The sequence below is a fragment of the Protopterus annectens genome, chromosome 1.part1 (assembly GCF_019279795.1).
Source record: "Protopterus annectens isolate FY-2018-M chromosome 1.part1, PAN1.0, whole genome shotgun sequence".
In the NCBI taxonomy this organism is placed as follows: Eukaryota; Metazoa; Chordata; order Ceratodontiformes; family Protopteridae; genus Protopterus; species Protopterus annectens.
This window is the reverse complement of record NC_056726.1, coordinates 997,296,062-997,311,345: the sequence shown is the minus strand read 5'-3', so window position 1 is coordinate 997,311,345 and position 15,284 is coordinate 997,296,062. Positions and strand designations below refer to the sequence as shown.

The following is a 15,284-nucleotide window of genomic DNA, read 5'->3' as shown; positions in this document are numbered from 1 at the left end:
TTAAGTGTTTCAAAAAACCTACCATCTCCCATCCACAGGTCTAGATTTCTCTTGAACAGAGTCAGCGAGGTGCTCTGCCTCACATGGACCGGGATTTTTATTCCACAGCATAGGGAGTCTCTGAGTGATAAATCTATCCCTCCAGCACGTCCCTATTTATATCCGTTAAGGTTTAAGTCGCTTGCTCTAGTGGTTTTGGTGGATTTGGATTTTTTGAGGTGGAGCATGTCAATTAATTCCGGGTTGGACATGGCCTTGTATGTCGGGCACATGTCACCTCTGAGCAGACGGTATGCGACTGAATAGAGCTGGAGTTTCTTCAATCTGGCAGCATATGACAGATTTTGGAGTCCCTTTATCCTTTTGGTGAGGAACTTTGGGGTCTCTCCAATTGCTGCAGATGTCGGGTGAGATACATCCCGAATGGGGCATTGTACTCTATCATTGGTCTGATAAGTGAAGAGTACAGGGGAACAATGACCTCACTAGATCTGGATGTGAATCCCTTCATGATCAGGTGGGCAATGTAGAAGGTCTTTCTAACCACTTTAGCAATGTGAGTGTCAAAGAAAGGCCACTGTCAACCTGGGTCCCCAGGTCCCTGATAACCTCTTCTGTGCTTAGTGGATTGCCACCTATATGGTAGCTTGGGGTTACCTTGTTTTTCCCGAAGGGTATGACTATACATTTTTGGCGTTTAACTTCAGGCCATGGCTCTGGCACCAGCTATCTGTTTCCGTGAGTCCCTTCTGAAGGATATCCGTGTCTGATGCACTTTCCACTATGGCCAGTTTGCAGTCGTCTGCAAACTTTGTCAGCAAAGTCCTCCTATGTTGGCCTGTACTTCTGAGAAGTAGATGCCAAACAATAGGGGCCAAGGACCCTGTGGGACACCACTTGTGACCGGCTTGGAGTCTGACACAGCGCCAGCAACTCTAACCCTGTGGGTTCTGTCCTTAAGCCAGTTTGCAACCCATCTTGTGACATATGGGTTTACATTTAAGCTGGTAAGTTTTTCTACAATACCCGAGTGGGGTATTGTGTCGAAAGCCTTTGCAAGGTCAAGGTAGGCTGTATGGACTGCCTTTCCCTCATCAATGGCCTTGGTGACTGTTTCGAAGAAGTCGACCAAGTTCAAAAGGCATGATCTTCCCTTGACAAAGCCAAACTGGGTCGGGTCCATAGGTTCATACTAGGCTATCTGCCCAAGGGCATTTATAAGCCTAGCCCATAGTTATGTGGCTTTTGCCACCCCTTTAGTTTGAATAAAAACTATGCCTATCATTTTGCTGTGCCTCTGTCAAGCAGTGACACTGAATGTCTGCAAGTCCCCTATATCTTTGTTTATGAGCTCCATTATGATCCTCTCCATAGCTTTGCAGACTAGACTTGTTAAGCTTATGGGGCGGTAATTACCAGGGTCCGTAGAGGCGCCGCCTTTGTGGAGTGGGTCAACAGTTGCCGTACGCCACTCCTTGGGCACGTATCCTGTGGTAAGGCTGAGATTAAACAGCTGCCTTATGTGCGGGTTTAATTCCTCATTTAGCTCGTGTAGCACACAGCCGGGGACACCAGCCGGTCCCATTGATGCTGTGTTTTTAGCTTTAGAGAGAGCAGCTTTCACCTGCGCATTTGAGATGTCCGGGAGGCTACACTCGGCTGGGATAGTTATCTCTCCTTTAGGGGAGAGGGGTGAAGTTTGCACTGAACCTGTCTGCCAGTATGTTGGCAATGTCTGTGGGTTCAGTGATTTTTGTATCATTTTGGACTAATTCTGAGCATATCTGGGAGTTTCCACCCAGGTTCCTAACATAGCTGAAAAAGGCCTTATGATTGTCCTTTGACTCCCTGGCAATTCTTCTCTCAACATTCGCCTTAGTTGATTTTATGAGTGCTCGTCTTTTTTTACTAATCATGATCAGGGTGACTTCCCTTTTATGGATTTTGTTCTATCATGTAATAGCTTTCTCCTCTTATTGTAAAGTTTGTTAATGGCTCGGGTCCACCAGACTGGACGCTTGCCCTTTGTGGAAAGAGTCTTGGTTTTATTTGGGATTGCCTGATCCATGCAGTCCTGGAGGTGTTCATAGAAGGCATTTGTAAGGGCTTCCGCAGCTTGGGTTGTGGTTTCCACTGGCTCAGGGGCCTTGAAGGATACCACACCAGTCTTGAGTAGTGTGAAGTTTGCTTTAGAGAAGTTCTTCACTTTGGTCTTTTTTGTTTGGGGTGGGGGCGGGATGTGGATTTCCAGTGAGATTAGTTTATGATCAGATCTCACCAATGAGGGATATACTTCCGTTGTGGAGCATTTTGTCCCCATGTTTGTGACAATGAGATCTAGTATATTTTCTCCTCTCGTGGGAACAGTGACTAGCTGTTCCATGGCATTTGAATTTATGAACTCCAGGAACCGTTGGGCTAGAAAGTTAGGGCTTGAGTAATGTTCCCAGTCTATATTCGGTAGTTGAAGTCACCCAATATGATGGTGATTGAGATACATTTATACCCTCCAGTGTCTTCAGGAAGGCTGTGTGGGGTTCCTGAGTTTGAGAGGGTGGCCTGTAGCATGCTACAATTTGTAGAGCAGTTTTGCCTATGGTTAGTTGCACCTGGATGGTTTCGAAGCCGTGCTTGCCACCAACCTGGAGGTGTGGGTATCCTTTATGAATATGGATACACCCTCCTTTGTGGTGTGGTCCGGTTTTGGGGAACGCATGATATGAGGTAAAACCTAATAGTGCCGGGTGCTCTCAGGAGCCTTGAACCAGGTTTCAGTTACAGCACAGACATCGATGTTCTCCATACTGAGCAGGGCCTCGAGTGCGTGCATTTTGAGATTTAGACTTCTGGCATTGAGCAGCATTACCCTCAGTTTCTTCCCATTTTGTTTTCTAGGGTGGTAGGTTTAGAATTTGAGCCTTGCCTAAAAAGGCACTATGGGGTGGCAAGAGCCTTAGCCAATATCCGAATCCCAGGGTGACAGGTGCAAGCCGTCCCTTGAAGCGTGGCTTGTCAAGCATGTCATCCCAGGCAGACAGACACTGGATCCCCTTTGAATGACACCAGACATTAAGCCAATTGTTAAAGCTGATCATCTTGTCTCTATATTGTGGCATCATTGTTGGTGAAGGAAGGATACTGCTCAGGGTTAGGGTCATACCTGCCTGGGCTACATAATCAGAGAGCTCCTCTATGTCTCTTTCATGTAGTCCAGGGAGGTGCCTCAGGTCGTTCACACCAGCATGGACAATGACTGTGTCATATTTGTACTTGCCATGGAGTGACCCGAGTGCTTGTGTTATGTGGTGGATTCTAGCCCGATAGGCAGCTTACTGTGACCCTCTCCTTGTTCAGCCTGGTGAGTGGGACGTCAGTGTGTCTGACTATGGAGTCACCTATGACAAGTATGTTTGGTGTTGTATTTGGCCTTAAGGGCTGTGACTGCTTTGCACACTGCTTTTGTGGTTTATGTGTTGCTTGTGGGGTGTCCTGAGGTAGCAGTTGTTTGGGTGTCTGCTTTGGAGGCCTCTGCTGTTTAGGTAAATTTTACTCAGAGCCCGAGTATGTCTTTGTGTGTTTATGTGTTTGATTCAGTGGAGTGGTAGCATTATGTGAGGCTGGTTTTGTGGTGTGTGTAGTTGCCTTCTCCTCCTGTCTGGTCTTGCCAGTCCTGAGTTGAGAGAGCTCAGCCTCCAGTTTGGCTAAATAGTTGCATCTCGCAAGTATTTGTGTTATGTGGGAGGAGGAGAGGGTTGTCTGTGTACATGAGGCAGTTATAACATTGCCTCAAGATTCCCAGATTCACCAGCTGGACCGGAGAGAAGATTGACAACTGACCTTTGGACATGCTAGAATAATATTGGGAATTCCTTAATTGAAAACAAGGGCCAGTGGGGAGTGAGGGTGTAGTGCTTTTAATTTTTAGTGCTGACTTATATAATTGCTTTAGTGAGCAAGTGCCAGGTAACTTGAGTGCAATGTGTTACAAGTAACTAAATGCAAAACGACAAACAGTAACTTTCTTTCAAGTGAAACAAGGAAATAAGTACAGTAAGCAATGCAGATATCACTAGTGATCCACAGAAGCTGAGAAGTTGCGTATTAGGTGGAATTAGCTTCCAGGAAATAACAAGCAAACAAACAACAAGCATATAAACAAAGCTAGATTCAGCAGGCCTGGATCTAGTCTATGCTAGAGCAAACAAGGTGAACCAATTTCAGTAAGATACAGTTCAAATATTCAGGCACTATAAACCTTTAACCAGAAATTCCCAGCTCAGAAGGGCAGAGTCCAGCCTCTTCTCCCACAAGAGTGCAGACCACGAACCTTCTTAATGTAAAATAACTGGCCTGAAGCCCAAGTGCCTAAGCCAGAACTAATACACTTGGACACTGGGCTCTCAATCAGCAGTTCCCAATTTAGAAGGATGAAAGCTACCTGTCCTGCCACCACAGTGCTTGCCACAAACCTTCCTAATGTAAAACAACTGGTCTGAAGCTCAAGTGCTTAATCCAAAAGACTTGAATGATAGCTACACTTTAATCAAGTTACAACCAAGCAGTAATAAATACCACTGAATACTTTAGAGAATGTCTGGATTAGTGCTCAAGTTACACAAACAAAGCTAGATCCAGCAGGCCCGAATCCAGTCTATGCAACAGCAAACAAGGCGCACCAACTTCAGTAAGAAACAGTTCAGATATGCATGCACTATAAGCCTTTAACCAGAAATTCCCAGCTCAGAAGGGCAGAGTCCAGCCTCTCCTCCCACAAGAGTGCAGACCACGAACCCTCTTAATGTAAAATAACTGGCTTGAAAGCCCAAGTGCTTAAACCAGAATTAATACACTTTTAGAATAACAAGACACTGAGCCCTCAATCAGCAGTTCTCAACCTAGAAGGATGTAAGCTACCTGTTCTGCCACAACAGTGCAGACCACAAACCCTCTCAGTGCAAAACAACTAACTGGTCCGAAGCCCAAGTGTTTAAACCAAAAGGCTTAGAATGAGTTACACCAAGCAGTAATAAATACAATTGAGTATTTTAAGATGATGCAAAAGTAAAAAGAAGTAGGTAAAAACACAAGTACAGTAAAAGCAGATGAAAAAAAAATTTTTTTTTTTCTGAACAAGTGCTGAGATCAAAGAAACAGATTTGAGTGCTGAAACTAGAAAACTGGCTAGTTATAAGAAAAAAAAAACAAGCTAGAAGGCTTCCCCCAAACACAGAAGGGCTTGGGGGCTCAGAAGCCTACAAATAGTCTGTACCACTTAACAAGAAAGGCAGGAAATAAGCTTAATTTTTTTTTCTATTTCCCAGATGCTCTCTCTGTACACAGTAGGAGTGCCTGAAATCAGAATATGATCTCACTGCACTCAGTTGAGTGAGCAAATGAGATGGGCCCAGAGGCAAAAATAACAGAAAAAAATTTGTATTCCCAACTTGTCAGTATGCCTCGGGTAAGTCTAGTGTGAATTTATTTTAAATTTATAAATGCTCATGATTTATGCAGATGTTCTAAGTGTTTCACTGTTGCAGTCATAACTGTAGGGTGCTCCTGCCGGCAAGCAGCCCGAGGTCGGCCAGAATCCCAAAGTCTGGGTCCGGCGTCAGCTGTACAAGCTAGTACCCTGACGTCAATACGCTCTGGTACATAGCCCTCAGCCGACGCCATCTTCTCCAGTCTTTCTTGCCGTGCGGTGGAAAGCAGCTCGCAAGTCGTTGGTTGGCGATTTTTGAACAGCGTATTTTGTTGTTGTCGGTCCGAAGTTCTTACTTCTCTTCTCAAAGCTAAGTACCCCGTTGGGGAATCTTTTTCTTGTTCCTCCGATGTCAGAAAAAGTTAATAATTGTATAACGTGTGGGAAACAAATGCCTCATAAAGATTTCCACTCTTACTGTCTACCTTGCTTAGGCCCTGACCACGACGTTTCTTGTTGTCGGTTCTGTGCCAGGTTCAATTCTCGTACTATCAAGCGCAGGTACGACTGGGCTCTAAATTATTTTGGCAGACGCTTCAATTATAGAATGTCGTCGGACACTACCGGAATTCAAAAGAAGCGCAAAGACAAAGACAGGCCTCCGAGGTCCAAACAGGACTCGTTGCAGCTGGAGCCAGCGTCCGGTTCGGGTGTCAGTGAGGCGCTTTTGCAGCCCCTGTCGTCCGCCACTTCTGAACCGATGGCCGATACGGACTCCCATGGGGAGCCATCAAGGCCTACTATTTTAACTGCTGCAGGACCTTCGACGCCGCCCTCAGATGGGTCCGGAACCGCTGTGCAGGTACCGGCTTCTGAGGGGGTTTTCAGGCCTACTCACATCACTATTTCAAAGGCAAAGACAAAGACTCCTGTTAAGTCTAAAGTTCCTGCTCAAGCTACTACTGAATCTACTCCCAGGACACAGAAGCAATTATTAAAGATGGCTGAAGATTTGCTTACAGTGATTAGGGGTTCTCACCCCCCCACCTGAGAAAAGGCCTCGACAGGATGTTCCTCTGGATTCCTCTGACCAGGCTTCTGTATCTTCTGTCTCTTCCTCTGATCAGGAATATTCTTTCCCTCCTTATGAGGATTCGGATGCTGAGGACTCCTTGCCCTCTGCCTCCGCCTGAAGATTTCTTTGGGGAAACCTTGCATGAGATGAGGGAACATTTTCATTGGGAAGGTCAGGAGTATTCTGCTTCCAAGAAGAGGCTTAGAGAATTCCTTCTTCTTCCTCAGCATAGGCCTTTAGCTATCCCTCCTGTTCTTGACATTGTGGATGATGCTTTTTCTGAGGCTAATTTGAATCCTGATTCCATGCCTCCTGCTCCTTCTAAGCCGGATAGATTTTACAGGGTTCCTGACTCTCATTTATTCTTATTTAAGAACCCTTCTGCGGATCCTGAAACTTTTTCTCAGGGCTCTAAGGCTGCTAAAGTTGCTACTTCTAAAAATCCTATTCCCTCTGAGAAGGATTCTCGTGCTTTAGACAGGTGGGGAAAAAAGGTTTATACTTCTGCTACCCTGTCTGTAAGGGCTTTAAATTGCCAGTTTCATATGTTTAAGTATCAGCAATTTCTTTTGTCTGTTTTAAAGCAAAAGCTTGCTTCCCTTCCTGCATGTGCAGAGGATAAGGAACTTCAGGATGTATTGCATGCAACTGAACAAGTGAACAAACATAGTTTGCATTGTGGTTTTGATGCTTTGGATGCTTCTTGCAGGGCTGCAGCCTCTGGTACTGTTATCAGGAGACATGCCTGGCTTCGTGAACAAAGTTTACCTGAACAGGTTAAGGCTAAGTTATTGGATGCCCCTGTTCAACATGATGTTCTTTTTGGATCTAAGGCTGAGGAGGTTATTAAAAAGATGGAAGAAAAGGCAAAATCTATGCAAACTGTAAAAGATTTTTTGCAAGTTCAGCCTCCTAGATTTTCCAGGAATTGGCCGTCCAAAAATTGGTCCTTTCCCATGTCTGACAGGCCTCAAAGGGGAAGATATAGATGCTCCAGAGGTCGTGGTCAAGCTCAGGCCTCTTACAGATCTAGACAATAGACTGCTTCTTCACCTAGAAGGGGAGAAGACAGATCCCAATCTCAAAGAAAGCAAACTCAATGACTCTCTCGGTTGGGCTACAGGACCCCTTCACCTGGATGCCCCTCTCGGAGGAAAACTGTCTCTTTTTTACAGAAATTGGACTCGTATTACCCAAGACAGATGGGTATTGGACGTGATTTTAAAAGGCTACAAATTCCACTTTCATACTCTGCCAAGGGCTTACGGTTGGCCAGATCTGCCAAAACATCAATGGTCAGAGGCCTTAAATCAAGTGGATGCTCTTCTGGCCATGAGAGCCATAGAGTCTGTTCCACTCTCAGAGATGGGAAAAGGTTTTTATTCAAGACTGTTTCTGGTTCCAAGAAAACAAAGCTCATGGAGACCTATTCTGGACCTTTCGGTGTTAAACACCTTTTTGGAAATTCCAAAATTCAAGATGCTTACTCTGCAGCAACTAATTCCAATGCTCTCTCAGGACGCCTGGATGGTGACATTGGACTTAAAGGAAGCCTATTTACACATTCCCATCAGGCAGGAACGCAGGAAATTCCTCAGATTCAAGGCAGGTTCGAGACACTTTCAATTCTCTGTACTGCCCTTTTGGTTTATCTACTGCGCCCAGAGTCTTTACCAAGTGCCTGGCACCAGTAGTGGCTTATTGCAGACTTCAGGGGATTCAGATTTACCCTTATTTGGACGACTGCCTTATTCAGGCAGACAGCAAGGATCTTCTACTTCAACATCTGGAATTTGTTCAACGTCTTCTCCTCCTACTGGGATTCTCAGTGAACACAAAAAAGTCACATTTGATCCCTTCTCAACAAATGGTATTCTTGGGAACCCTCTTAAATACAACCTTACAAAAGGGCCTTCCTCACTCCAGAAAAACAAACACGGCTGGCTTCAATTTTCAACACCTTGGCAACTCTATCTCAGCTCACTGCAAGGAAATTCCTGCAGGCTCTGGGCTACATGGCTTCCTGCATTCTGTTGATTCCAAATGCAAGGCTTCATATGAGAAAGCTTCAATGGTATCTGAAAAGTGTATGGTCACAGCATTACCACGACCTGGACATTCTGATTCTTCTGATCCCCTGCCTCCGGAAGGAATTCCTCTGGTGGTCCAGGGTGTGTGCTTTAAACGAAGGAAAGCCTTTTAGTTTACCTCAACCTTCTCAAATCATAACCACGGACGCCTCGGATTATGCTTGGGGAGCACACTTTCTAGACAATTGCCAGCAGGGAACCTGGGCAAAGGACCATCTTTACTGGCACATCAATCTGAAGGAAATGTTGGCAGTTCAAAATGCTCTTCTAGCCTTCAAGAACTTTTTGCAACCAGGGCCTCTGCTAATTCGCACAGACAACACCACAGTCATGTGGTTCATAAACAAGCAGGGGGGTTCTCATTCGTACCCCCTTTGCAGACTAGCTATGGCTTTATGGGACACTGTTCTAAATCTGAATCTACATCTCCAGGCTCAATTCATTCCAGGAGAACAGAATCTCTTAGCAGACAGCCTGAGCAGAAACATTTCAGATCCTCACGAATGGATGTTAGACACCAACTTATTCAACAGGATAACTGCAGTTTGGGGATGTCCCCAGATAGATCTGTTTGCATCCCACCTCAATCATCAGCTGCCTCGCTTTTGCACCAGGTCCTTCCACAAAACAGCTTGGAAAGTGGATGCCCTGTCCTTCAGCTGGAGAAGCCTTTCGGGATATGCCTTCCCTCCTCTTCCTCTACTACCTTGGGTATTACTGAAGATAAAACAGGACAAGTCCAAGTTCCTTATCTTGATTGCTCCAAATTGGCCTCGACAGTTTTGGTATCCAACTTTAAAGCACCTGTTCTTGGAGCCTCCTTGGATTCTCCCTCTGAACCCTTCTCTTCTGTCCCAGCATCAGGGTCAGTTACTACATTCCAATCTCAAGACCCTTTGCCTGGCAGCTTGGCTCTTCAAAGGAATTTGATTTCTTCTAGTCTTCCCAAACAAGTTTTGGATGTTCTTCTGGAAGCTAGACGGCCTAGTACTAGGAAATCCTATGCCTCTAAATGGAAGAGGTTTTGTATTTGGATGCAGGACCGAGGCTCGGACCCTCTGGTGCCTGATCTCTATTCTATTTTGCTTTACCTTTCGGATCTTTTGTCTAAAGGACTTTCCTTTTCTTCCATTAAGATTCATGTTTCGGCTATTTCTGCCCATTTCAATTCTGATCCTCCTGTTTTTTCTCATCCTTTGGTGAGACAATTCTTGAGAGGGGCTAAGAATTTGCGGCCTCCCAGGACCCCTCCTGTTCCTGCTTGGGATCTTAATTATGTTTTAGAAAAACTTACCTTGCCTCCTTTTGAGCCTGCTGCATCTTCAGATATTAAGTTTTTATCTTGGAAGATAGTTCTTTTGTTAGCATTGACTTCTGCCAGAAGGGTCTCAGAGTTGCAAGCTCTCATGGCTGTGGAACCATACCTTATTTTCCACCAGGACAGAGTATCCTTGAGGACCAATCCTTCTTTCATGCCTAAGGTGATTTCGAAAGTGGCTTTAAATCAGACAATTCACCTTCCTACTTTCTTTCCTAATCCTCAAAATAAAGGGGAAAGGATTTTGCATTCATTGGATGTGCACAGACAGTTACGATTTTACCTGGACAAGACTAAAGAGTTCAGAAAATCTAATCAATTGTTTGTTTCTTTTGCCTCCAGTTCTCTTGGAAAACCTATTTCAAAACAAACAATTTCCAAATGGATTGCTTATGGAATCAGATTTTGTTACACTCATCATGGGAAACAGTTTCCAGGTACTGTGAGAAGTCATTCTACTAGAGCAGCTGCCACTTCTACAGCTTTCCTCAGAGGAGTTCCTACGAAGGATATCTTGGAAGCTGCCACTTGGAGTTCTGTGCATACTTTTTCCAAGCACTACAATCTCCCTCTGTATTCTAAGACCAGGGCAGGCTTTGCCTCTGCTGTTTTGCAGGGTCTTCTTGCTGCCCCTTCTTCTGTCTAAGCCTCCTCCCCTTTTTCACTGCTTTGGGATTCCACCCTACAGTTATGACTGCAACAGTGAAACACGAAGAACATAGTACAGTTGTGTACACCTACCATAAATGTAGATGTTCGAGTGTCTTCACTGTTGCAGTCGGTGTTTCCCTCCCTCCTTTCCTCTCTTTTACTCTTTTGTGGTGTATTTCTGTTTCCTTGTTGGATTCATTTTTGATTTATTGGGGACTTCTGACATCTAGGGCAAGAAAGGCTGGAGAAGATGACGTCGGCTGAGGGCTATGTACCAGAGCGTATTGACGTCAGGGTACTAGCTTGTACAGCCGACGCCGGACCCAGACTTTGGGATTCTGGCCGACCTCGGGCTGCCTGCCGGCAGGAGCACCCTATAGTTATGATTGCAACAGTGAAGACACTCTAACATCTACATTTATGGTAGGTGTACACAACTGTACTTTACTGAATCCTTGAAGTCTCTTACCATTCCTAGCCACATATGCTGTGGTTTCATAGCTGCAAGGACCAGCTCATTTACATAACATGTAAATTTGTTTCCAAATGCGAACAACCTTTAAAGTAAGAAACAGTAACATTTTGCTGAATCCTATTTTGGAGCGGTGGGGCAAGCCCCCCTGCACCCTCCCCTGTTGTGAGGGTCTGCACCCCTAAAATCCTTGGTACTTTAAACCACTCAGTAGCTGTGCAGTCACAGACGCAAGCAAGAGAAGAAATGCCGTTTAGTATTCTCTGAGGTTGTACTGTGTCAACGTTGTAAGCCTAACTGGACTGAGGTGGGGGGGGGGGGATGCTCACTGCCATTTAAAAGTTACATTACTGCATATACTTTTAACTGAATGAAAACACACTAAAATGGCTGTTTAAGGTGTCTTACGTTTGGCAGGTTTCATTTTGAGAAAATACATTAGTTTCCTGTCATAAGCCACAAACTCCATTCATTGTAGTTGGTAGACCAGCTCAAAATTTGAATATTTTTTCCTCTGGGGAGGTGCGATGGGGAAGAAAGAGGTACTTGGAACATATTTTCTGTGAGTCAGGTGGATTGGTGGACTTTAAGGATTCCTTGCAGGATGCACTGTCTGAGATGCTGGGTGGGCAGATTGTTGTGATGAGAGAGATGATTTTTCTGAGCTGTGATACAGTATTTGAATTACCTAGACATGGTAAAGGCCTTGCTGTGTTTAATTATGGTGGCTGCCAAAAAAGCAATTACTAGAAAATGGAAATCAAAATCTAAATCAGCTATATGCGAAGTAGTGAATATAGTATCAGAAAGCAACTGGAACTGAGATGTGTAGAAAAGGGTAGAAGCAAACTACATAGGAAAAAATGGGAATTGTGGGAGCAATACATAAAAGGGGAGGAATGAGGTTTAAAACAAGGCAGGGCTTACATGAGCTATGTAATGTTTGACTGAAAATGATTGGGTAGATAAGTGATGTAAAATGCTTGCATCTAGGATTTTGTCTGGTTTGTTTTCATTTATATAAATGTATGATTGCTTATGTCATATGTTATGATTTAATAAAAATGTTTCTTGCTAAAAAAAGAGGGGAGCAGGAATGGAATAATTTATGTAATGTTGCTTAGGTTATATGATTAGCAGTATATGCGAAGTATAATATTTGATGTTAATTTAATACAGTTTGATTACTTTTGCATGAATGTAAATTTGCCTGTCACAAGTGAATATTCAATAAAGGTGTTTTTTTTTTCTTTTTTAACAAAAAAAAACTGAATAGAGATTATTGAAGAGTTTGTCAAAGGTATGACAGAATTCATACAGTTTGTGCTCAAACCACTTATCCAGATTCACTTAGCAGGTGGGTGAACTTGTTGAGAGTCTTACTGTGGTTGGCAGAAAATTTCAGATTCAGCCAGCTGTACAGAATATATTTTTTTATCTTTGAAAGGGAGGTGGCTAATTCCACAAAGTACTTGTTCCTCATTTTTCCAGTTGCTAAGAGATAAGTTATTTGAACATTTGATGCCATTAATTCAGTTTAAAAATGTGTATCGTTATCGTGTCTCCTCTTGGTAGTCTATAGTAAATTGGGGAAAAAAATGGAGGTATCCCATTGCCCTTTTACTTAAAATGTCTACCCTAGTTATCTGTCTTTGTGTCCTTTGAATCCTTCCTTCTTATTGGTGTCCTTTGAATCCTTCCTTCTTATCGGTAATGATTGTAAATACACACACAAACCCACCTGACTAATTATGTAGCCCAGGTCAGGTCTTCTCTTACGGAATCTTTATCTTGTCATGATTTCTAGTGATGTGTAAAGGATCTTTCATTATAACACACTTATTCTTGACAGTGACAGCTTTAACTTGTATTTTGAAATATTAGTCTGTAATAGCTCTCAGGTCATTAACTCTCTGAGCCTGGTAATGGTTATTATTTTAAGGAATTTGGATATTTATTTTTGGCCATACCAAAGTGAAGCACTCTACAATTTTCCTGTATTAAGGTGCACATTGTTTGTTTTTTTGCTGACCATAGATGAAGTTCATTCAGATAATCTTTGTAGCTTTTCCTGCTCAGAGCTGCTTTTATGCAATGTGCTACCTTAGTGTCATCAGCACCATGACTAATCCAAACATAATGACTTGTAGGAAAGGTTGGTGTAAACAAACTAAATAGGAATGCTACCCATTTAACCCTTCAGAAGCAGTCTTCTGCCCCAGTAACTCTGACCTGACATCTCCTGCTGTAAATCCAGTTTGTTGTAAATGAGTTAATGTTCATTGACAAGCAAAACTTGTCAACTTTTAGTAGAATGCCTTGGTTAAATCCAGACAAAAGATATCAGCAGGTAGTCTTGTATCTGTACTGTCAGTAAGGCTTACATGGAGGTTTAATACATTTGGTAAAGTGAGAATGGCCTGAGAGGAAGCTATGTCGGTTGGTATCCGAGGTGTCTGAATGACTGAGGCAGTAGTCTGATTTTCAAAAAAAAAAAAATAAGTTCAAACTTTTAAAGTCAAGCTAGTTAAAGTAAAAGGGAAGTAATTCAGTCAAACTTCAATTCCTATCCTTGGAATTCAGAATCCTGATAATATCCTTGCATTTGTTCTGGACATAACCTGCCCAAGGTGTCTTTTGAAATTACTATGTTAAACAAGAAACAAAGGACACTGATCTCAAAAACAGTCTGTCAATACTCCTTTCCAGATAAAGCATTGGATTTAATGCCTTGATTGTTTTAAACATTGTCCTGAGTAATACATAGAAATATTTCTTTCTTATAACTGAGTAATAACAGGAGGATTTGCAGCATTGACAAAAGTTCACATGTTTCTCCAAGAATGTTACAGAAATGATGGCATTCTTAATTGATAAGATAAATCCTCCTGCCTTTCCCACCATTTACTAGAAAAGTGGAGCTGCTTTTTATTATTTCCAGTATGAATTGTTGGATTCCTCTAATACCATGATTTATTCATTCCTAACACACTTTCTCATTTGTGACTTGTCACCTCACTTTTACCTTCTTTGTGTATTTTTATCACACCTGGCCAGTATCCATGACATCCCTAGAAAGACATACCATCTGAGCTGACTGCAGGCAAAGTGATCTGCACACTTTTTTTTCTAAATTGTGGCTTTTTCTGTGGACTAAATTCCCACACTGCTAGACTTGTCTGTTTTCTGCTTGGAGCAAAGGTAAACTCCCATTACAGTGACCTTAAACAAATGCGCATTTAGGCCAAATGCTGTTCCCCCAACCCCCAGCACTTGGCTGTTGTACTGGTACACTTCTAGCCATAGCACCACCATTGCTTCATTCTTGACAGGAAGCAAGTTGTTCTGTGCACTTGTTTCAACCTCGTGCCTGTGCTGTCAGCATCAAAGTCCACTGTGAAACCTGGGTTATTGATGTTTATAGTCTGTCCTTTTTCTATTACACCTGCAAGCAGCAACTTTTTCATGACTTCAGTGTTTTTTTGTATATTTGCTATTCTGTGTGTTTAGGTACAGGATGCATCATCTCCCTCTTTAATTTACTCATTTCTTAGTACAACTTAAATGGAAGTTCAAGATTGTTTTTCTCTCCCTAACATTTCAGGAGTCTAATTTTTAAGTGACACTTTATTGCTGATCTCTCTGATGACCGTTTAGACCTCCCTTTGAGTACCCTGTAAAATTGTTTTTCCCCTACGCAAGAAGCCTTCAGTCTGTTTGTTCCCTGGGGGTGAGAGTTGAGTGAACCAGAGTGTGGAGCTGTCATCTACACCAAATGATTTGGATTTATTCTCAAGTCATACATGTCCAGTGCACGCATATTTGTAGTGTCTGAGCGGAAGGCTGTGCAATGGGCCTTTGTGACGTACCGTCACGTTTCCTTCTGTGATGCCCTTGTAGATCCTGCAATGTCCCCAAGAGTGATATTTAGCACTGAGCACATACTCATATTTACTACCCTTCCGACATGGAAAGGTGACCAGGTAAAGACTTGTCATTCCTGTCCTTCCCTGCACCAGCTACTTCAGTTGCCTGAGCCTTTAATTGCACTCTGATCACCTGGCCTGTCGTCAGGGCTAGATTACTGTACATCAGTAGAGCTGACCCACGTAACTGAATATTGTGCAATTGTGAATGAATTAATGGTGAAAGTTTTTCATTGTTTGTTTGTGGAAGTTAATTTGTTTACTTTTGTTGATTTACAGGAGTTGGGTAATAGTTTAGACAAGTGCAAGAACAATGAAAATCTGCAACAG

General features: G+C 43.1%; 1 protein-coding gene across 1 annotated transcript in view; it reads left to right on the top strand.

Annotated features, from left to right (window-relative positions):
* Nucleotides 1-15,284, top strand: part of PRPF31 (pre-mRNA processing factor 31) — a 518,214-nt gene that overhangs the window by 110,135 nt on the left and 392,795 nt on the right. The window contains exon 6 of the mRNA XM_044087556.1: nt 15,234-15,279. Within this exon, the coding sequence (XP_043943491.1) occupies nt 15,234-15,279 (46 nt within the window). The remainder of the gene's footprint in view (nt 1-15,233; nt 15,280-15,284) is intronic.